The following is a 24,987-nucleotide window of genomic DNA, read 5'->3' as shown; positions in this document are numbered from 1 at the left end:
TACAGATAGTGGTGTACTCGCTCATCCCTATCAGTAATCTAAACAAACACACACCTAACTAATCAAGTAAAACAGTCCTTACTGATCTGCAGGGCACAGTGGCCTAATACAACTATATATATATAGGAATATATGCTTCTTTATAAACAGTATGGCAAAATCTCTGACAGGTAGAGGTACAAAGAGTATATAATCTATATTACATTGCATGGTAATGAGGGAGGGAGAGAGATGTATTTATGTATATTTATTATTTATTAGAAATATGAAAAAACTCTTTCTTCTTTACAATCATAACAGCTTTCAAATGAAACAGTCTATCGTTAGCCAAGGCAGTAGACAATATATATATAAATAATAAAAAGAGATCTCATTTCTACTCAGAGGGATATGTACATCAATGTGCTGTTTACATTTCCCCATCTGAGACCCCTTACTTCTCTGATTAAATATTTCCCTGCCTTGATTAAGAGATTTACTATTACAAATGGTGGGAAATTCAATAATCAGTATTAATTTTAATGCCCAGTGTGGTACACATTTTACCAGTGTCAAGGAGACAATTTTGTCACCCAGCAAGGTCCTACTAATCACCTACATCTGCATCCTTGAAACAGCTTTGACACTGTGATTAACAGGAATGGGAAGGAGCTATTCAAACTTTGCAAAAGCCTCACTCTGTACATTGTTAATGGTTAGGTAAGAGGGGACTCTTTTGTAAGGTTCACTTATTGTTGAACCCTTGGCAACAGCACTGTAGATAATATGATCACAGACATGGACCCTTCTCTCTCAGTGCATTCACAGTCAAACCCCAAACCCCGGTATTGAACCACAACCAGATCACTCTCTTTCTCAAACAGACCAACACCAAGAAGCAGGCAATAGTGAGGAGATTAAGTTATTACTAGAGGAGTTTATTTCCCCTACACTGCACCTCCACCAAAAACGAAATTATTCAATCCAGTGTGGAATATTTTCCTGAGAGGTGGAATGATGGTCTTATTACACCTATATTTTAAAGTGGTGACAAATTTGACCCTCAGAAATACAGCAGAATATATGTCACTCACTTTATGGGCAAGGTGCACTACAGCATTATCATCATTAACTAAAACTCAGATTGGATTCGTGCCAAACCATTGCACATATGTCCGTATCTTCACCCATATCACCCAAATTAATGCACATGTTCACCAAAATAAAAATGTAATGCATTCATGTTTTGCAGATTTCAAAAAAAGGCATTTGATTGTAATTGGCATGAAGGGCACTTTTATTAGTTATTATAGAGTGTCATCTGGGTAAAAAACTCAAACAATGGATTCCAATTAAAATTTCAAACAAAAGAAAAAATGACTTCCGACATCACCATGGGGTGAAACAGGGCTGTAATATGAGCCCAATCCTTTTCAACATGCTGTATGTATAAATGCATTTGCATAACAGCATCAAACATCCACAGCTCCTGGTGTGACTCTACTGGACACGGAGATCAAATGTCTAATGCTTGTTGATGTCCTGGTTCTCTTATGTCCCTCCAGAGAGGGCTTACAGCAGAACTTGGATATCCTCCACAAATTCAGTCAAGCATGGGCACTAACTGTAAGTATGGAAAAGAACATTACATATTTAGGCTTGAACATCAATTCCAGTTGACATTTTGGCACGTCTGTGAATGAGCTGAAATACAAGATAAGAAGGGCTTTTAATGTCATCAAATGAAAATTTCCCCTTGATATTTCAATTGAGACCTGATTCAAAATCCTAAATACAGTAATAGACCCACTGATATTATATGGTACTAAAGTGTGGGGTTCACTAACTAGCTAAGATCTCCCAAAATGAAAAAAAAAAAAAAAAAAACATTCACTGGAAGCCCAACATGCAGAATTGTGCAAAAACACACTTAGGGTTCACAGACACACAGCTAGTAATGCATGCAGAACAGGCTGATTGTTGTACTGCCATGTTTCTACAGTAGCCCAGAACAGACAAACCGACTCTAGAGAGCGCCTTAAATCACTGCTGATCTTTAGTACACTCTCAATGTCACCACACAAGACCTGGACCTTGGCTTTGAGAGCAAAGCTGAACCCAAACGGATCTTGCATCTCCCGCAAATACTGGTGTTCAACTGGTGTTAAACGGTCAAAAGCGGGAGGGGTCCAAAATATTGGGATTTAGAGTCGTGTCATCAGATATCAGCCTGCTGGGTACAAAAGAGGTCTGGTCAGTGTGAATTACCTGCTTCATTACTTTTCTTAGCCTCATGCTGAAAGTCTGTAGTCAGTGCAGAGCTACTGGCTGCCAGTTCTTAATCTCTTGTAGATCCCATTTCTTGGGAGAAGGGTAGCTGCAGCTCAAAGGTAACTGTCATTTATTAAGACTGTCTCTGATAATAATTAGGGAAACCTTGCCAATCACAAGCCGAAAAGCCTTGTATAAGTCTACAGGAAGGCCAAAGAAAACTGGAGCCTTGCCACTCTCTAGGCTCTGCTCCACATGCATATCATCCGTGGAGAACTGTGTGTCCAATGACCACCTGACCATAGGCAGTCATAGACTGTGCCACCTCTGGTCTCTCCAGGAACTCCCTCTTGATGAGCTCCTCATAGAGGGCAGTTGACCATCTGCAAAACTTTGCAGACTCCTGCAACGGTTGGCCACTGTTGAACTGCAGGGAATGCATGATTTTTTTTGTCCATTTTTGCATTGAAGGTTATGAAAACAGGAGCACCAGAGAACCTTCAGCAGAAAAACCCAGCAGGTCAGTTAGAACTGACTTTTTGCAGTTTAGAATTTTTGACATGTTCTCTTTCTCCTTTGGAGTCTGCTAAATTTTGCAGCCCCACTATTTCTCTCTCCAGGGCTTTCACAGACCTTGCCATGTCCCTTGTGACATTGAGTGTGCTGTAGGCACAGGTGTTTTATTTGACCCTTCCCTTTATTTAAGTGTTTTCTGATTTTATCTTTATATATTTACTCCAAAAGAGACTTAAATCATTTTTTAAAATGTTACCACAAAGCAAGACCACATTTAAGTGGAGTATCAGACAACTTTGAAGTACATCGGTCTGATGGTCTGTTATTTGAAATAGTAAAATCTATTGAGCCTAGTCATAGGTAAACAGTTATCTTTAGCATGAGCCCAAGTATCCAAAATGCAAGAGTGAATGCCACAAGAAATCATTCCTGCCTGTGGCCATCAAACTGTACAACTCCTCCCTCTGAATGGCCCTTGTCTCAGTATATATTTTTGTTTAGTTATCTGTATATCTATTTTGTGCATGTGTGTGTGTGTGTGTGTGTGTGTGTGTGTGTGTATATATATATATATATATATATATATATATAAATTCTTTTTCTCTTTTAATTGCTCTACATGTTTATCTCTTCTTTCTCTTCTATTATCTCTTCTATATCTCTTCTATCTCTTCTTCATCTCTTCTATTTCTTCTATTCTTGTAAGGAGCACCTGTAACAAAAACAATATCCCCCGGGGATCAATAAAGTATTTCTGATTCTGATTCGGATTCGGATTCGGATATTGACATTGAGTGTGATGAAAAATTAACTTAACAGGACAAGTTTTGGTGACTCCATATGGTTCTGGAGGATCTCCGTCTAGAGTTGCATTTGAAGTACAGTTAAAGTGGCCACCCTAGAACATGTACCCTTTGCCACTACAGCTGTTAACAACAGCATTTAAAGGGTTGAAAAATAAAACCCGCCACTGTGCCTGTGGTTGGAGCATATACAGTACACCAAGAAAAATCATTTTTACATTTTCCAACAGCTTGTATTTTCAACAAAGGACCCTCAATAATTTCTTCAATGACACAAGTAATAAGTAAAAAATGTAAGTAAACAAGACCACCAACTCTTGTAGAGAAGTAACCATTGTCTCTTCTTATGGCTGAGGAAAACCTCCCCATCCCATTCCCACCTCCATATAGGTTCATCCTCAGCTGTCCTGTATGTTTGTTGTAGAAAAATAACACTTCATTTCGTAACCTTAAACAAAGTGAAAAGAGAAGCTCTCATGACATCCTTCCTTGCACAATTAATGTTTAAAGAGTCCAGCTTTATGCCATGCGTTTATGATAAAACTGCATTTAAAAAAGGGAGCAACGCACAGAAAAAGGAGGAAAAAACTGATACGCCCTTTGGTATTTGAAACCATTTCAGTGAAGGTTGGTTGCACAGTGTATTGTGTGTTTTTCATGAAAAGGCTAACTTGGTCAAAGAACAGCTTTAAATCCATCTCATGCCTTTTGTGTCTTGCAATAAAGACCACATTCTGTTGAAAGAGTAAACACTTCACACATCCACCTGTGTGTTTCCAGTTAGATCACATTCACTTTCTTGCATGTTTATTTAGCTGTCATCTGACTGACAGAAATAACTTGTTGATTGTTTGATTTGTTTTCTGGATTTTGTCCTGTGATTGACACTTTAGAAACTTCATCATCGATCATAACTTTCTCATCACACAACACTGACTCTACCACTCTATTGATTTTCCTTTACCTCAGTTTGTGTTTTCTGTTCACCTTGGTGGAAACAAATGCCCCTCAGAGCCTCATCCAAAACACTTCATTGTTTCTGAGGTCACATGTACAGTATAATCAAATCATCAACTATAACTTCAGTTCCTCATTGCTCTTTTTAGAACCATGAAAACTTCTCTCTTAAAAGACATGACGTTTTAGACAAGGAGGTTTACAGCTCATGGGGATTATCTTTATTGGAGACAGTAACTGTTCGTGTCTCACCAACACCTTCTCCAAAAACAAATTTTTCAGGAACAGGGGCACGTTAGAAATTCAATTCAATTCAATATCCCTTTATTTGTCCCGCGAGGGGAAATTCCAGATTACAGTAGCATCAGTAGAGCAGATTAATATAAGGAGTGCATGCAAATTAGAAACAACATCAGTATATATACAAAAGAGTGAGAATTTTAAATAAAAATAAAAAGAAAGAAATTGTAAAAAAAAATTGTGAGAATTTGTAGATAGTATTTACAGACTGAAATAATGACCTTTTCAGCAGGGCTCACTAGTGATGACATGGGGGTAAAAGTTTTTTAATCACAACTCTCTCTCAAGCAGCTGATTCACCTTGTCTGTAGAAAAATCACAACAGCACTGTCCATTCCGGTTATAGATATAACACATGTATACCCAACAGTCTCACCTACAGCTACACTACACTCAACCAAACAAGATAGCTGGAGAACATTTGATGGCATGTCAGCCCTAACTGTAAGGGTTATCAAAGAGGAAAAGTTTTAAGCCTACTCCTAAAGCCTAAAATATGGAGAGAGTGCTGCCTCCTTAACTAAAACTGGGAGCTGGTTCCACAGGAGTGGAGCTTTATGGCTGAAGGCTTTGGCTTCCATTCTACTTCGTGAGACTTGAGGAACCACAAGTCAGTCTGGCCTGTGGGAGTGCAGTGTTCTGCTGGTGTAATAAGGAACTTTCAGCTCTTCAAGATAAAATGGTTTTGTAATGTCATTAAATGCTTTGTAGGTGAGGAGAGTGATTTTAAATTCCTTTCTTGATGTTAAAGGGGGCCAGTGCAGAGAAACTAATATGATATAAATATGATCTCTTTACCTAGTTCTTGTCAGTACATGTGCACTGATACTGATTTTTACACTGATACTGACTGCCTTGTCCAGTGTTTTATCCTGAGAGATACATGACTTGCACCCACCCCCGGTGAAACCAATCCTCCTGTGAACTTCATACACAAATTCCTTAGTCTAATTTGAGAAGTGACACACTTTCTCCCACCCAGTCCCAGGCCCCTTCACTGTCTCCCTCTGCCCTCTCTTATTTCCTTAGCCATTGGAGGTCCTCTTCTCACTTCCTCTCTGTCTGTTTTGTATCCATCTACTCCTCTTTTCCTCATCTTTTCTCAGGGATCACCTGCAGTAGTTGTCACAAGCTGAATTATGGCTGTTACTATTGTAGGTTGGTGCTCATAAAGGAATTGTTCAACATTTTGGCAAATACCCTTATTTGCTTTCTTTTCAAGAGAATCAATATCAATTTCATGTCTGTGTCTGAAATCTTTACTTATTTACTAGACAGTGCGCTATATATACTGTCAGCCATTTCATTTGAGAACTTAGACTTAGACTTAGACTGAACTTTATTAATCCCAATTTGGGAAATTCTTTAGAAATGAACGCTAACGACGGAGCTACTGCAACAGGCGGCCACCTAACACAGCGCCATCTTCAGATCAATTGGAATCGGTGTGAAAATGTATTCACTATATATTGCCCTTCAAAATTCACAATAGAATGAAAAAAGTAGTGCCCATGACATATGTGTTTCTGTATCTAGAGGCATCATGTTTTCAGATTGTTTGTCATTCATCTGTCCCATTCTCGTGAATTGGATATCTCAGGAACGTCTAGAGAGAATCTCTTCAAATTTGGTACATTGTTCACTCAAGGATGAAATGATTAGATTTTAATGATCAATGGTCAAGATCACTGTGACCTCATAATAGCCCAAGTATTGTGGACACGATATGTTGAGAGTGCTTTTTGGGAATTTCTTCAAATTTGGCACAATGTTCACTTGGACTCAAGAGTGAAATGTTTAGATTTTGGTGATCAAAGGTCAAGGCAACTGTGACGGCAAAAAGCACATTTCTGGCCATAACTCAAGAATTCATATACTAGATGTGACAAAATTTCACACAAATATCTCATATAATAATGAGGTGTGACCATACTTCACATTTGGTCAGATGCTGAATTGGTGACACTAATCATAGACACCCACATTGTAACTTTGGTGATTGTATCCAGCTTCTGTGGTGCTGGGCTGAAGATGTGTGTGAAGCATCCACATTTCAGAATTTGTTGCTTCTCTGAAGCAACATCCATATTTGAAGCATTGTTGTCCACCACAAGCTCATTGGTTTTGCTGTTATCAAGCATTAGGTGATGGTCGTTGCACCATTTGCTGAAGCTCCTCAATCAGTCCTCTGGGCTCCTTTAAACTCTTGCAGTGAAGACAACGTTTCTTACTGTAAAATATTCACTGGAATCATATGAGTCAATATAGTGAAAACTTCTATTTCACCAAAAAGGACACTTAATACCTTTTTTTTAATTCTTTGAAAGTTTTCACTACATACTTATATTATACGAGTCTCGACAGACATGAATGTAAACTGCAATTTGACTGCTTGGTGGAGGCATACAACCACTAGGCTGTAGTTCTAGTTTTATAAAAGTGAAAATTACCATTTTGTGACTACACTTTGCAGTAATGATGCAAAATGACGATGATTATTAAGTCACCAAAATCTCAATTTGCTGCTCACTACAGAATAAACTGTTGTGTGCCCATTTTATAGGGAGCAGTGAATTAGTGAGGGAGACACAGCCTGTGTGTTCAGTACAGACTGGAGTCAGGATGTGGTTAGCCTAGCTTATCATAAAGCACGGTGAAACAGCAACCTTGTTCTATCCAAAGTTCAATTAGTTTAGTATAGTTTACTTATTTACCTGTCTAGTTTTGTACACAAACAGATATGTGAACATAACAATTTGTGATTTTAGTGGGAGTTAAATGGTAAATGGGCTGTATTTGTATAGCGTGTTTCTAGTCTGAGGACCACTCAAAGCATATTTACAACACAAGTCTGCATTCACCCTTTCACAGCAGAGAACAAGCTGCTTGTTAGTCTGCAGCTGCAGGAGGGCAGAGCTCCAATCGGGAATCACATGTGTTGAATGTGTACATTCACTAGCTCATGTCAGTATGGGTTAAAGCTGCAGTAGGTAAGATCGAGGAGAGAGCAGACTTAGCCTGAAAATTTGAACCAACACAAGTTCCACGTCGCTCCCCCTCCCTCTCCGCTGCACTCATGCCCTGCCTCCAAGCCTCTCCTCCTTGCAGCGTCTGCCGGGCCAACCAGGACCCAAAGTGCCATGCTTGGAAAAATGAGGCAGGAAAACAGTTGAAGTATTTTAATGATTAAAAGGTAATGACTGAGTTCAAACAAAGCCAAATCCTTAAACTGAGCTGAAGGGTAGAAGTATCTAGTCTGTTGGCAAGCGTAGGTAGACTGATCCAAGTTCTTATGTGAGAGCAGACCGGCCGGAAACCAACAAAGCTAGTGTGGGCTAGGAACCTGAGCACAATAGGGAAAACACAACCGATTAGGTATGCTGAAGGCAGACAAGACAAAAACTGACAGGGTACTTAACATGAGCTTCAGGTCTGGCCATTACCACACAGCAAGGCAGATGATATGACGAATACTGGTTGTAATCCAGGTGCTTATACACTGAGTGAGCAGGTGGGTCTTGATTGATGATTGCGTGCAGGTGTGTTCAGGAGACTGGTCCCAACCTGCCAGCCACACCCTAAAGCAACACAGACACAAGCTGTGTCCCAATTCAGCAGCTGCATCCTTCGGAGGATGGATTTGAAGGACGATTACGTCATAATGCTGCGCGAAGGCTGTCCCAATTCGTCCAAATTCGAAGGACCCTCCAAATGCAGCCGACAAATGCGTCCTCCTTTTCCCTGTATTCTGAGGATGCATCGCTACTATCCTTCACGGCCTCCCATATCCCAAGATGCTTTGTGCGCCGATTCTTTTTTGTAATAATGGCGACCTGTTGATATGAGGAGCTCAGTTAACTGTTAGCCTTATTAAAATCCTTCACTTACAAATGTTACAAGCTCACATGTCGACTAATATCTTATTGTAACTGTGAAGATATTCACATCAGGTGAATTTGTAAGTTTGTAATAGGCTACATTTCGCTCCTCTTACAAGCGATAGGAGCTGTACGGGACGTCGTGACGCAATCAGGAAATGCTCCGAAGGCTAGACCGTCCCATTTACCGATAGTTGATGCGGCCGACAGAGGAGCCTCCGAAGGACCCAGCCTCCGGAGACCGCGTAGGCTGGGTCCTCCGAAGGATGCAGCCGCTGAATTGGTACACAGCTACAGACTAGACAGACAGGGGAGAGGCAACCAGGACACAAGGAAGGGGAAACGTCTCAAGGTTAGATATACATTTGACTACATTGTCACTCTCATGAGCGCTTCTTCCACCTTGCTCTCACAAACACAGTGTCATACCTCGTTTAGTGTTTGGTTATAAATGTGCAACAATGCCTGGAGACATGTCTCCCACCTGTTAGGTTGGAGGCTGCTGTTTATGTTTTGCAATGTATGGTTGTCATAGTGACAGGATTAGCTCAGAGGTGCTGTAAGGGATAGGGGGCAGCTGTGTGCGTGTGTGTGTGTGTGTATCGATACTATTTCTGAACACACTCTCTCTCAGTTGTATAGAGACTATTTTAGTGATGTCACCTTTCTCTGTCCCTCACACACACTGCACATTCAAACAAACAAAGTGATATTATTATCACTGAACTTTGAATATTATGACTTGTTTTCTAACGCGGACAGTGTGAGTCAAGCAAAAGAAGAGATTGGTTATCATTTTCCTTGTTTTTACTGATTTATATTAACATTACTATACTATACATCCACAGCAAACTTTATTCAACTGAGATATTCACTCAAATATGTCTGTGTAGTTATCTTTTTCTTAGCTTATGTAGAGTTTACTGAAGACTTGAGCTGATATTCAATTTTCATTAGGGATGATACTACACACAAACTGCAGGTGTTTGTTTTCATAGCTCAAACATTCCTGGCATTGACCCTGTGGATGAAATTTATGGTGGTAAGACCCTATAAATTGCAGCCATTCCAAACTACTAACAACAACCTTTGCAATATCCCAATGTTTTTTTGTTTTTGTTTTTTTATTGCTTCAAGCTTCTTCATATATCAAGTGTGTATTTTTAATTCATATTTGGTGATAAACAGCAAAGTTGAATAAAACCAAATTTGGAATTCAGAAATATTAGAGTAGATGTCTGAATGGTGGAGGTGTTTGTGCAAGGTTTTTATTGTGAAGCAGCTGCTACAGGTCATCATGAGGAGTACTCAGCTTATGAAAACAGTTGTCTAATGTCTGTGTGGCTCTGAAACTTTCTTTAATTGTAAAAATAACCCTTAAGATGTCATTAGGGCTTGGAGACAAACATACAACAGAAAACCTTGGTTAAAAATTGGAGATTTGTAATTTGAGAGATGTGGGTTTTTACGGGAAAGCCTCCTTTATGAACTTTATGAAAGTGCAATATTAAATCAATAGGAAGAAGGTTCCCTTAAACCAGGGATATGTGTTAGTCACAAATGCCAAGTCAAGTCTTTGAATGTGATATCTTAATCACTTTTTATTACAGCAAGGCCAGCAGAGTGCTGCAGTTTATGCTGGGCTCAACAACCAAGGGACTGATGTCTATATTGATTTGCTCTTCTCTTGAGAGTAGTGCTGAAACAATTGGTTGATTAATCGACCGGTCAGCTGAAAGAAAAATAATCACCAGCAAGGGTTTGGTGATGTGGTGGTATATGTGAAGGTAGAAAAGTATTCATATTTGGTAGAGATTTGATAATACCATTTCCACTGCAGAAGCTATCCCTTAATGTTTCTGCTATATTTTTGGGGCAGGAAATCTAGCAAATCAGGGCTGGATTCAGTGACAACTAGCTACTATGTTTGGGCAACTAAGCGTCATACGGCCCGCTCCTGCTCCACCTCTTTGCCTATTTTTGGTTAGCCAGGAGTTTGGCGGATTTGGGGATGGCAACGGCCAGAGCCACTGTCACTGAGCTTCACAAACAGAAACATGTGGGTGAACTCACAGAGACTATGTCCAGGGGGGGACGTGATTTGCAAGTCTCTTACAACACTGAAAGCCTGAAACAGAAGTGACACCTCAACACAAGCAGAAGCAGTGAAATGTGTGTATTTGATTCTACTGTAGCACTGACATGTTCATCTGTACTGTAGAGCAGGAGGACTGTTGTGCTGAATATTCAAGTCTCTTCTGGGAAGCCACAGGCCACCTACACATCTCCATTCACTGTACTGTCCACTGATAACCTGTACCAAGAGGCCCTCAGATGTGTTTAACAGCCTGCCTAAATCCAAGACATGAAGAATACAGTTCAATCCTAGACTGTATAAATAGTGGAAGGAGCTTCTTGGGTGCTTTAAACCAGCATTCTTGCTAATGTTCCGCAGGGCGACTCCACTCGCTCCAGAAAGAAGTCCAGTTTTTTGTAAGGTGATGAAAAAAAGTCTTACATTTCACTTGATATGTTTCAAGTCAATAGTTTATGAGTTTATGGTCTCAACTGCTAGTTCCAAGTCTTCTTCAAGACAGCATGATGTTCATTTTGTAAGTTATACTAACAGTTAAAGTAGACGATATAGTAGCATCTGCTTCAGGGCATAGTTACCTTGTGATTGTCAAGTCGCAATGGTGGTGTGTTCAAGGGTTCTTAGTCAGGTCCAAACACGATCGAGGCATAGCAATTCATAAACCTCCCCAGCCATCCTGTTGCCCAAATATGACCACCTTTGGCTCCAAGAAAGCAAGATGGAGATGGCCATAATGCCACACTCGAAGCTTCAAAATGGTACTCCACAAACCAATGGATGACGTCATGGTGTGTTTACACCTCAATCCATTCTTCATTTATTTTACAAGTGATTTCTTTTAATGGTTTGATTCAGTTTTCAGCATTTTACAATATTCTGTTCAAGATGATTCCAAGTAAATTCTGACTAAAAACCATCTGAACAAATTACAGTTATAAAAACATGATTTTTTCACACATTTTCATCATAGTATGATATTGATTACTTATTCCTGTAGATCCACACTTTTTTCGATTTCATTGTCATGTGTGCTTTGCATGACACACCCAAAGAGATATGTGGCCACTGAAAAATATTTTTTTTGTACTAGGAATTTGTTCTTTTCAAAAGTCAAACTGACTTTTCATTTAGTCTGACTAAAACACTTACCTTGTTGTATGATAGTAGCTTGAATATAAGTAGTCTTAGACATATTTTAGACCATGAAGATAATGGCATCATAAGTCATACCTTCCTGGCTAAAATAGTTTTGGATTGATTTGTCTTTCAGTAGAAATGTAACAAGTAGCTGTATTAAAAAAGCTTTTTTGAGTTCCCTCTTGAACCTGAAATAGTTATGTGACAAAGTAAGACTAACTCCAGGTCCACTTACAAGCTTGTTTTGGGAGCTGTTTACCACACCTCATGGTTTTTTCAGCTCTTGGAGTTTGCTCAGTTGTCATCACCTGACCTAGGTATAAAACTCTATGTCAACAGACAGCTAGACAACTTTTTTTAAGATATGTAAACACCTACAAGGGTTTCCTTCAGGGATAACAAGCAGCGGAGCTTAATCTCACAGCAAAAGCCATATAAAGAATTATTGAGGAGATTGTTTAAAGGTACAGTGTGTACATAAGATATGACCAGAACTTTAAAACATTCAAAACATGAATGTTATTTTTTTATTACAAAACGCACTACATTCAAACTTGAGTGGGGGAAAAAAAAAAAAAAAAAAAAAAAACCTCACCAACACCATCTCGTTTTTCCACCGTCACAACATTCCCTGCTGCTGATGCCTTCTGTCCCCGCCTGCCATGTGTTTGTCATTCCCAGATTCAGAGTCCTGGTCTGAGCTGCTGTAAATCACCTCAGTATTGTAATTTCTGTCGTCAGACTGGCCTGTCAGTCTTGGAGCCTGTGTTCTTATCTGATCCAGGCGTGTTGACTGGGAGGCTGCTGAGTCCAGTTCTGTTGTCTGTGGTGTAAACACCAACAATCCCCCAGTGCTCCAAGCTCTCGTTCAGGGCAGACTCCAGTCAGCTAATGACCACTAGCTGCATCGCTGACTAAGCTAACTAGCTAACAGCTGCTAGTAGCTACAGCCAAAGCTAGCGAGACTATATTGAGCAGCAGTTAGTGATTAGTCTTTTGATGTGCTCCCCCCCTATTTGTTTGGAGTGACCTTGGACAGATGGCCATATCTTACACATTGTACCTTTAAACCAGGGGTGTCCTTTCAAACTTGTTGAACTTTTTTCACTGAGGGCCACATACAGAAAAATATACGAAAGGTTGGGCCACTCACTAGAGGTGAGGTATATTGCTTCACTTCTAGTGTATTAAATCAAATGTAGATAAATTATGCTTGATAATTGAATGTGCTTAAAGAAAAACAAAACAGCTTACATCACTACTTTGCCTCGATGGGTTGTCATTTATTTTGTTACAAAAAGGGTTGGTAGCTCATTCTCAAAACAGCAGCCTCAGATTGCTTATTAGTCAGGATGGTGATCTCCCTTCACAGCCCTGTATCACGGTGGGAAAATAAGGGAGCAAAGGGGATGGTTATATTTAAGTTAGTTATGCAAATAAGTTATTGGGGTCGTTAACACATCAACTAACATTTGTTAGATTGACTTAATTTATTAAGTGATTGGGCTTGTGAACACATGAATACTGTGTAATATATTTTTAACTCACCTATAACGGGAACAGTGTTGCACTTGGTGGGAGCAGTGATGCTCCGTTTTGGACCAAAGGATGGCTGGCAGGTCAGGATTAAGTTTGGTTGTTGATATGCAAAGGACGTCACAGAGATGGCTGTCGGTCATTTTGGTCCTCAATCTGCTTTTGTTCCTCAATCTGCTTTTGTTCAGAGTAAACAGAGAAAATGTTTGCTCACTTATGTATGTTGAGTGAGCAGACTCATTCTTTTTGTGTGGCATTGCATCAGAGGAAACTTGGCCTTTTCCAAGCTCTGGTAGAAGTTGGGTAGGGAGAGAAGCTGATGTTGATTCATCAGGGAATTATCACACTACATTCTGATAAGTTCTACTTGCAGACACTCTTCCACTTCTTCTGCATCCATCAGGAAGGGAGTTGAGAACAGCTTGATTTCTTTTTCAATGATAAAACAATGTTGGAAGCACTGAATGAATTCTGTCAAAAGAGATGTGATCACAGACACATGTAGCAGAAAGGTTGGCCTTTGCAAAAGCAAATTTGATTTTGGACAGAGTGGGGGAGTGTGCACCATTGAAGTTGCGTAGTTGTGTCCAAGTTTCACAGAGAATGCTTTCATGTGTGCATGAAGTTGTGGTACAAGCTGGTCTTTGCCTTGCAGGCTCTTGGTCAGTGTGTTAAGATGTTCAGTAAGATCAACTAGAAATGCCAGGTCTGCAAACCATAGAGGGTCTCTCAGTTCATGAAGAGGTCAGTCTGTCTCATTCAAAAACTAGTCAGTTTCTGAACTGAGGGAATAAAATTGCTGCAGCGCGGAGCCACGACTAACCAGTGCACATCAGACTGTCATCAGAGTAGATCCCCGTATTAAGCATTGACATCAAATAGGAAAGCTTAAAATTCTCTGTGGTGAAGCCCTTGTGCTTGAATTATGTTGACAGTTTTTACTACTGTTTTCATCACATCGTCAAGCTGGATTGTCTTGGCACACAAGGCTTCTTGTTGTGTCTGGTCTGCACCCCCAGCATCGTACCACACACAACTCTCAGTGTGGATGAACCCCCTGAGGAAACAGGAAACATTGCAGTTAAAAGTAAAAGGCATGATATAAGATAACTAAAATAAATTAAACAGTTAAAGGAAGAAAAATACATAAGATAATAAATAAAGTAGATTAAATAGGATAAAATACTACAGAATATAAAACAGCAAAATAAAAGGCATCAACATAAGATAAATGATAAGAACATAAGAGAATTTAAAGGTCAGTTAAAAGCCTGATTAAAAAGGTGTGTCTTTAACCTTCTTTTAAAAATATCAACAGTCTCTGAAATCCTGAGGCCCTCCGGCAGGCTGTTCCACAGGTATGGAGCATAGTGGCTAAATGCCGCTTCACCGTGGGGTTTAGTTCTGGCTTTTGGTATGGATAAAAGGCTGGTGCTGGAGGCCCTCAGGGTCAGCGAGGGTTGATACGGTAAAAGCAGGTAAGATAAGTAAGTGGGCGCAAGGCCGTTAAGACATTTAAAAACTAGTCAAAGAACCTTAAAATCGACCCTGAAACGGACAGGGAGCCAATGCAGCGACTGTAAAACGGGTGTAATGTGGGCCCGCCCTCTGGTCTTCGTCAGCACGCGAGCGGCTGAATTTTGAAGTAATTGGAGGTTTGAAATACTCTTTTTGGGAAGACCAGAGAGCAGGGCATTACAGTAATCTAAACGACATTAAATAAAAGCATGCATTAGCACCTTTGTGCTGGCCTGAGAGAGAACCGGGCAGACTCTGGCTATGTTCTTAAGGTGATAAAAGCCTATTTTTCTTATATTTTTGATATGTATTTGATATGCAATGTACAGCTGTGTATCATCAGCGTAGCTATGGAAACTGATGCTGTGTCTTCTGATCACGTCCCCCAGAGGAAGCATGTAAAGATTAAAAAGAATTGGACCTAAAATTGAGCTTCTGGGAACCCACACCTAATTTCATGTGCTCCAGAGGAACAAGTATCCATACTTACATAAAAACATCGCTCTGTAAGATAAGAGTGGAACCAGTTAAAAACAGTACCAGAGAGGACAACCAGGTGTCTGAGTCTATTTAATAAAATGTGATGGTCTACTGTATCAAAGGCGGCGCTTAGATCCAGTAGAACCAAGACTGTGAGTTTCTTGTCATCTAAGTTCCACCTGATGTCGTTTAGAATCTTTAAAAGTGCTGTATCGGTACTGTGATTCATCCTAAAACCAGACTGATGTCTCTCTAAAATGTTGTTTCTGTTTAAAAAGTCGGATACAGGTCGGTAGTTATTAAAAACATTGGGGTCTAGAGTGCTTTTCTTCAGAAGGGCTTCACCAAGGCTGGATCTGATGTCCTTGATTTTTGTTCTGAAGTGGTCTGCAAATTTCTCACAAAGAGCATCTGATGGCATGCTAAAAGCTTTATTAAAATTTGTGCTTGTTAAAATATCAAGGGTGGAGAAGAGGAACAGGGTTTTGTTTTTATGGTCCATGATGAGTTGTGAGAAATGAGAAATTCTTGCCTGTTTAACTGCGTTATTGTAGGTTTTGAGCTGTTGCCGTAAAGTCTCAAGGTGGACTGTTAATTTTGATTTCCTCCATCTCCTCTTGGCACTCCTGCAAAGTCCTTTCAGTTCATATATTTTATCGTTGTTTCTCCACAGGGGTGTAGGTTTTCTTTTTATTGTTTTGGTTAAAAGTGGAGCTACTGAGTCAAGAGTGGACTGCTGTTAAAATTATCAACGATAAAATAACAGGGTGCAGGTAAAATTTCAGCAGGAGTGCTCTGTAAAATCTCAATAAAATTTGCAGCCACTTCAGAAGTTAGGTAGCGCCTCCTCACTGTTATCACTGGGGCCTCCCACTGGTTAAAACTGGTGATGTTAAAAAACACACAGTAGTGGTCAGACAGGTTGAAAACAGAGGACACGCCAATGGACAGGCCATGGGTTATGACCAGGTCCAGGATGTGTTCTCTGTTGTGAGTTGGCTGTGTGACGTACTGCTCAAAATCTAGACAATTTAAAAGGTTTAAAAATTCTCTGGATATTGGATCTGAGGTGTCATCAACATGTAGATTAAAATCACCAGTTATTAAAATCCTGTTATAAGAGGTGTGAATGATTGATGAAAGTTCAGTAAGTCACTGATAAAAGAGCTAGAGTGATGGGGTGGTCTATATACAGTAATGCAGAGAATCGGAGGGCTGCTAAAAACAAAGGCATGATGCTCAAATGATGTGAAACTGTTAAAAGACACTCCATTAGAGGTCAGTGTGTTATTTGCGATTGACGCAGTAGAAAATTAAAATTAAAATTTGGTAGGGAAGCCTTGGTGAGAACAACAGGTGCGTCAGTGCTAAGCCATGTCACCGTTAAAAGAAGACAGTCTAACTTATAATCTAAAATCATATCATTCATTAAAAAACTGTTGTTTAAAAGAGAGCGCACGTACTTACTACATTGATAATGTGTCAAGATTCATCAGCGTATGTCTCATTCAATGCCATATTCAATTGGCCCAATTTATTTATATAAAGCCAAATCACATCAAAAGTTGTTAAATGGCACTAGACCATACCTAAATTTACAGAGACCCAACAATTCAAACAATTCTCCCATGAGTTAGCTCTTGGTGACAGCAGCAAGGAAAATCCATTCATCTTTGTGTATATTAATATGTGATAGTATATGTATGATAATATGTATATGATAATGACAGAAATAGGACTAAGAAATTGATGCTAGCAGTCACGAAGAGCCAGAACATACATGATCCACAATCCAGGCACAGCCATGATCCATGACATGACATGAATGGGACATGATGGAGAGGGAGAGTAGAAGAGAAGAGCTCAGTGTATCATTGGAAGTCCTCTAGCAATCTAAGCACCATAGCTTGTCCCAGCCCAAACTGTAAACGTTATCAAAAAGGCCAATCAGGCACATTTAGGTTCCGATGTGCAAGGAAGAAAAAGTCATTGCTGAACTGCAGGCTCACCACCTCCACTAACTAATATCCTGGAAAAACCTTGACTAATGGCCAGATAGACATGAAATTTGCTGCAGGGTTTCATGGACTCCAGAGGATGTTTTTGTTGATCTTCTTGAACCTTGTTTTAACACCACTGTTAGGTAAATCTCCACTTGTGCAGAAGAAATACATTACCCAAGTCTTTGATTGATTCATGTATCTAAGAGGATGAATCCTATTAATGACACTAAGAGTTTAAACGTGTGATTTTTATTTTGAATTAAGAAAATTTTAATTGAGATATGTGACCAATACCACACATGTGAAAATACTGTATAATTTGGATTTTGGTTGCCTGCCTGTCTCAACACATCTTTGAATCTACCTCAATGACACTTCCAGACGTCGTACTACCTCTGCTCTCTTATCTCTTTCCTCATCTGATTTCTCCCTCCCTCTTTCAGTCTGTTCTATATCACTCTCTTTTACTGTAATAACATTTACTCTCTCTCTCTCTCTCTCTCTCTCTCTCTCTCTCTCTCTCTCTCTCTCTCTCTCCTTGTCTCTGTGTAGAGCTCAGGGGAAGCAGAGCAGACCCTGTCTTCCCTCATTGAAGAGGGAATAAAAACCACTGCTCCAGCCACACCATCTTTGCCTCATCATGCAGAACTCCATCCTTCTCCTACTTTCCTCAATCCTCCTCCTGTCTCTCCTCATCCCTTGCTCCTCCCAGAGCGAGGCAGACCTCATCGTTCAGACACGTACTGGTCGAGTTCGTGGTATCCGCATGCCAGTGCCTGACCGCAGCTATGTCACCGCTTTCTTGGGCATCCCCTTCGCTGAGGCACCTGTAGGGAAGCGGCGTTTCCGTCGTGCTGAGCCCAAGCGTCCATGGACAGGGGTGTATGAGGCCAATGCCTACCCCAACGCCTGCTACCAGTTTGTGGACACATCATTCCCCGGCTTCCCGGGAAGTGAGATGTGGAACCCCAACAGAGAGATGAGTGAAGACTGCCTGTATCTCAATGTGTGGGTGCCCTCCTCACCCAGACCACACAATCTCACTGTCATGGTGTGGATCTACGGCGGAGGTATTTGGTCACGACTTATTATGAATGAGCCAAAATATAAATAGATTATGACTCATTCTACCAGTGAGGACATTGGGTCAGCAGTGCATAGCAAACAAACTAAACAAAACCACTGTTAAAAGCATTAGCAGTATCCATCTAATAATGACGGTAGGTGGGAAGAAATGCACAAATACTGCATACTATGCAAATTAAGTTAATGTTGTAGGCATGTACCAACAGGGCTGCCACTTTTTATTCAAATTTGAGAAACAAGTAAATTTACGATCTGTAATCATCTGTTTTAATTCACAGTGTATGTATAAGCAGACCAGGTTGTGTCTACCTCAGCAGGGGGCATAAAGGATAGCCAGTTCTTTTTCAATAAAAGGCATGTGTTTAATGTGTCTACCATGTCCACTCATAAGTACAGTACCTGTAGAAGTAGTCATTTTCCCTTTATGCAGAGAAGGCATTGGATTGACTGGAGTCACAGTGCCTTACATAGCTGGAACTCTAGATTTTGACCCAAAATTATATCATGACAGTCTCATTGCAGTGCAGAACTAGACAAGGCTGCCACCTCTACCCTCTATTATTTTTCACTGAAATCCAGCCACTGGCCATGGCAATTAGCAGTGACTTGCATAAAGAACAAATAATAAAAAGAGCTGATATGGAGCACAAGGATTGATTTTATGCATTCATTATACATGCTTCTATTTTATTAGACCTGCATCATCTTGGCCAACGATTTTATTTTGCACCTACTGGTGAGATTTAGCCAAATTTCAGGTTATTTAGTTACCATAGCAAAAAGTGAAAATGCAATCCAGACTTTGACAGTGTCTCTCAGCCTGATACCCTTTCAGCTGCTTCCTTATAAATGGATAACTCTAGATGTTAACCATCATAATTCAAAATATGCATCCTTGAATTGTAACCGCCATGCTGTTTTATACAGCAAAGCTTCCATCTGTTGTGGGAGATTGTGGTACAATGGGTTGATACTATACTTTAATCTTTCCAGGATTCTACAGTGGTTCCTCTTCTCTGGACGTGTATGATGGCCGTTACCTAGCTCACAGTGAGACAGTAATTGTGGTTTCCATGAACTACCGGCTCGGTGCCTTTGGTTTTCTTGCTCTGCATGGCTCCTCTGAGGCTCCTGGCAATGTGGGTCTGCTGGACCAGAGAATGGCACTGCAGTGGGTACAAGACAACATTCATCTCTTTGGTGGAAACCCCAAACAGGTTAGTTTCCCACTGTTTTGTCTATTGTACTGTTTGTGTATAAAGTATCATGTGTAAATTCATTTTGATCCTGATCTCTGTATTTATTCTTTTTTTGCCCATTTAACAGGTGACTATCTTTGGTGAGAGTGCTGGTGGTGCTTCAGTAGGATTCCACCTCTTGTCTCCAGAGAGCTGGCCCACCTTCACCAGGGCTATCCTTCAGAGCGGGGTCCCCAACTGTCCCTGGGCCTCAGTCAGCCCTGCTGAGGCCCGCAGACGGGCTACACTGCTGGGCAAGCTGGTTGGCTGCAACGGAGGCAATGACACAGAGCTCGTGGACTGTCTGCGCAGTAAAACTCCACAGGAGCTCATCGACCAGGAGTGGCAGGTAATGCAGACTAAGCCAGTAAACAATCTGCGTTCATTTTATTCTCTTTTAGTCCGTAACACGCAGGAAGTGTCAGAAGGCAATCCAGTTGGAACAATTTTCTTAGAATGTTTTAGTTTTTTACAGACCCTGTTATCCATCATCAGTGGTTTTATGAGTTTTATCCATGTGACATTTGCTCTGTTATGTATTTGCATGTCGCAGCCATTTCACAGTCACTCAAACTCAGCAGTACAATTGAGCTTGTGATCCTATCTGAGCAGGTCCTGCCATGGTCAGCCCTCTTCCGATTTTCATTTGTCCCTATTGTGGATGGTGAGGTTGTGCCTGACACTCCAGAGGCAATGCTCAACTCTGGCAACTTTAAAGACACTCAGATCCTGCTTGGGGTCAACCAGGACGAAGGCACGTACTTCCTGCTGTACGGAGCACCAGGCTTCAGCAAGGACAATGAGAGCCTCATTGCCCGAGAAGACTTCTTAGAAGGTGAAGCTCAGCTCATCTCAGCTGGAAGGAACGGATATAGACACAAAAAATAGCCCAAAATTCTGTTCAGCTGAAATTCGAGGTTGAAGTAGAAGCTCATTTAGAATGGACAATAGATTGATCCTGCAGTCATGAAAAGCAGCACAATTGATGCTGAAAGGTGGTTTAGATTTAATGGTCCATTGTGTATGCAGTTCTGACATTATACAGTGATATTAGTGTTGTCAAAATTACATTTGTGTGTTTTTTTCACTTAGTAATTAATATGGTTAGATTTGAATAGACGTGGCTGACATTACATGAAACACCATTGCAAAAATGAAAGTGAACCAGTAGTTTCAACAGTTTATATAACTGCAGAAACTGACAGTTCTCCATAATCATTCTGTCCATGTGACAAATCAGAGAGAATTATAGAAATCAACACTATCACATTCAACCAAAACAATTGCATCCCTGATTGTATCTTCTAACTATAACATTTAAAATTGCGCCTAAAAACCTAACTTTTCCAGGTGTCAAGATGAGTGTACCACATGCTAACGATATTGGCCTGGAGGCAGTGGTGCTGCAGTACACTGACTGGATGGATGAAAATAATGGGGTGAAGAACCGCGACGCCTTGGACGATATTGTCGGCGACCATAATGTTATATGCCCACTGGCTCATTTTGCTCGCTCTTACGCCCAGTACAACTCCCTCAAGGCTAACATGGGAGGAGCCAGCACTGGGGTGGTGAACAGTGGAGGAAATTCACAAGGTAAGATTACACACAGTTGTCACTAGTAGAGGAGTGTGTTATTATGGAGAGGAGAAATTGTGCCTCAAAGCTACTTTTGGGAAAGTTTAAGTTGTGCTGTGCTCTGGATGATGCATCAGCTGTGCTTCTGTATCAGCCCCATCTTGGCCCTCACAAAAAATCCAAATCAAAATTTAGAAAAATATGATTTCTCATTTTATTTATTTAGTTACTTTTCATTCGATTCTCAAAATAATTTCAACTCTCTCATGGGTTATATGTGTTTGTTTCTTCTGAATTGAATGACTGAACAACAATAATAGTAGTGTAATGACAGAAATACTGTAATGGAGGTTATGTTTTCTCAGTGCTATTTAGCTAGGAACCAAATGGTTAAAGCTGCAGTAGGTAAGATCGAGAAGAGAGCAGACTTAGCCTGAAAATTTTAACCAACGCAAGTTCACATCACTCCCCCTCCCTCTCTGCTGCACTCATGCCCTGCCTCCAAGCCCCTCCTCCCTGCGGCATCTGCACGGCTGCCGTGACAACCAGTAACGTTAGCCTTAGCATCAGAAACAAGCTAACTCTGCCCAGCCGTTACATCACAGCCGCTAACGTATGCGCTGCTGAGTGTTACTGCAACAATCACCGTATTAGCTTTATGGTTATTTGTTATCTTAGCCATATATGCTGTTGTTGGCAGCGGCAGTATGAGCAGTCTCTCCTTTGCGGGTGGCTGTTGCTCCACCATGGCTTTCACTAGCCTCCTGACACCTCACAGAGCTGTTTGAGCAGCAGCCGGCAGCATGAGCGGAGGGAGGGGGCGGTTCACAGCATGTGTGAGTAGTGATTGACAGATGTCAGACACTCTGTCAGACGCTCCTCTGGCTCTGATTGGTTGTTTTGTGTTGGGTGCTGTGGATTCTTGCAAATCGCAGTAGGAGCAGTAGGTGGGACCAATGGAGCCACAGACTACATGTTTCATGTACTGCTGTCTGGGCATAGGGACAGTTTTAGCAAATATGACAACAAATTACTTTTATACAAGTTACCTACTGCAGCTTTAAAGTTGTGATGTCACAAAATCCTGCTTATACATACATGTCTCAAACTCAGATTTAAGGTGAGCACAAACAAACTTAATGTCCTTCAGCAGATGAATGTGAAAACGAACTCTGCACAAACATCGTGCTTCATGACTTTACAGCTGTACACTGTACAGTTCTAATATAAGAAAAATAAAAATTCAATTCAATTCAGTTTTATTTATATAGTGCCAAATCACAACAGAAGTTGTCTCGGGACACTTTCCATATAGAGCTTGTACGTTCCATACTCTTTATCTGCAGTATATCATTGAAATATATCGGAATATACGCAGTTTTGGCAAGGCCTCGGTTGAGGACTGGGGGCCAAAAAATAAAATAGTCAAAACCACTTTCATCATGACTTTCCTCATTACAGTTTTTTCCTTGGGTTATGACTGCCTTTTTCCATTTTATTCTATTAAACACTCAGTTCAGTGTGAAACTTGCTCAGGCTCTTAAGAAAAATATAAATTTATACAGTATAAGGCATCAGGAAATTACTCAGTATACGGTATTTTGCAGTAATTTCTTGATGACTGCAACACACACGATTAGTGTCTTATCCACCAAACCAAACATTTCACCAGCATCTACAGAGAGTGGTGCTGTATACAAATAATAACCACTCGTGCTTTTCTTCTGCTGCTTCTCAAGGAGGTGTCTATCTCTACCTATTCGACCACCGAGCATCAAACCTGGCCTGGCCAGAGTGGATGGGTGTGATCCACGGATATGAGATCGAGTTTGTCTTCGGCCTGCCGCTGGAGAAGAGACTCAACTACACCTCAGAGGAGGAGAAACTGAGCCGACGCATGATGAGATACTGGGCCAACTTTGCACGCACTGGGTGAGGCATTGCAGACAGTAAAACAATAGATCTGTTATGTAATTATTAACTATAATGAGCAGCAGAGAGAACAGACCTTCTTGATTAAGCTGCTTCGTTACAGAATAGGTGAGATGGTCACTGTTACGGCCTCCACAGGAGGAGCCACACCAAAAAAGTAATAGGTTACCCACATGCTTTATTTTTAAACCCAAAGTATTAATCAAACACACAAACGAACTAAGGAGAAACAAAAGGGGCTGGAGACCCCGGCCGAAAAGAGCGAAAGGAGGGAAGATGCCGGACCAACCACGCAGTGGGCCGTCGCTCCGATCGTCTCTCCCCAAACTACCTAAAGCCAAACTAAACCTGAAATAAACAAGGAGACGAATAAAGTAACTACCGGCAATCTCCTGCCCAAACTAACACAACAAATTAAAACAACAAAACCCTAGCACCTAAACAAGCATGGGGGAAAAACCTGCTTGGGGAAAGGAAAAACAAGAGGGAAGGAAAGAAAACTCCTCACCACCTGTGCTGGTGTCTGTGCCATGTGCCGCCTGCGTCCCTACACTCTTATCTCCTCCTCCTCTCTCTACCTGAGTGCCGATTGCACTCAGGTGCGCAGCAGACAGAGGGAGGAGGGAGACAAACCTGACAGGGAGAGAGAGAGAGCGAGAGAGCAGGCTGCTGCACGTAACAGTCACTTACAGACCTGACCAGAAGTTACAGCTCCATCCCAAGTCAGGTAATCCACGTGATTTTTCCAAGTCAAGTGCAGGTACTTCTGGGAAACACATATGCCTGCTAAACATCAGTGTGTTAACATTGTCATTGTGGACATGTTAGCATGCTCGCACTAGCATTTAGCACAAAGCACCACCATGTACAGTCTCACAAAGCCCATTGCATCACCGTAGGCTGTTATTATTCTGGTTCTGTCCTGGGGTCTCCTCCCAGCTGGAGGTCCCTAACTACCTTAACAGGTAGATATTAAAGAGGCAAAGTTAATCTATGAGGGGTAAACCTCACCATTCAGTCAGTCATCTGCTGAGACCAATCAGACAGGTCCTGACATCGTCTCATCTTTTGTGATGAAATGATTTAGATCATGTAATTTAGCAAATGCATGCTTCTCAGTAGTTAAAACCAACTAGTTTTTCCTAAACATTTTGTGCATATCAAATAATGGTTCTGTCCTACAAATTTGAACATTACTGTAATAAATGAATGTGAAATATGCAAACATGGCTCACATACAGTATTTGCTTGTAACTTTCTTTCTAGTGAAGTCCAACTAAGATTGTAATGTGAGTATAGCTGGAAGATCCACAAAATTGCTACTATTTCTGTGCAGTCACTGCACTGATAAGATCTTGTGCCTTGTTCACGCAAAAATAAAAATGTCTGTCCAGACATCCATAAGACTGCCTGTGAACACACCTCTTGAGTGAATGTGAAGTCCCTCCTAAATTCTCAGTAACTACTACCTAATTTCAACGAATGATTTACAAAATCATTAAGAAAATAAAGACTTTAGTCAAATGTAAGAGAATGTGTGTGAGAGAGAGAGAGAGAGAGAGAGAGAGAGAGAGAGGGCGGGATTGTTTGTCGGGTGAGGTGATGGATCTCCATTTGTCATGTTTCCATGTTGGAAAGCTGTTACCATAGCAACCCATGTAGATAGGTTGGTGATGTCTG

At 40.8% G+C, this 24,987-nt stretch overlaps 1 protein-coding gene across 1 annotated transcript in view; it reads left to right on the top strand.

Moving 5' to 3' along the window:
* ache (acetylcholinesterase (Yt blood group)) overlaps positions 1 to 24,987 on the top strand; it is a 43,532-nt gene that overhangs the window by 9,718 nt on the left and 8,827 nt on the right. The window contains exons 2-7 of the mRNA XM_076724538.1: positions 18,026 to 18,543; positions 19,553 to 19,776; positions 19,886 to 20,146; positions 20,410 to 20,632; positions 21,148 to 21,393; positions 23,115 to 23,307. Of these exons, the coding sequence (XP_076580653.1) occupies positions 18,114 to 18,543; positions 19,553 to 19,776; positions 19,886 to 20,146; positions 20,410 to 20,632; positions 21,148 to 21,393; positions 23,115 to 23,307 (1,577 nt within the window). The 5' untranslated portion in view covers positions 18,026 to 18,113. The remainder of the gene's footprint in view (positions 1 to 18,025; positions 18,544 to 19,552; positions 19,777 to 19,885; positions 20,147 to 20,409; positions 20,633 to 21,147; positions 21,394 to 23,114; positions 23,308 to 24,987) is intronic.

Source organism: Chaetodon auriga, chromosome 24, assembly GCF_051107435.1.
Source record: "Chaetodon auriga isolate fChaAug3 chromosome 24, fChaAug3.hap1, whole genome shotgun sequence".
In the NCBI taxonomy this organism is placed as follows: domain Eukaryota; kingdom Metazoa; phylum Chordata; class Actinopteri; order Chaetodontiformes; family Chaetodontidae; genus Chaetodon; species Chaetodon auriga.
The sequence above is the reverse complement of the archived record's forward strand: the minus strand, read 5'-3'. Positions and strand labels throughout refer to the sequence as shown.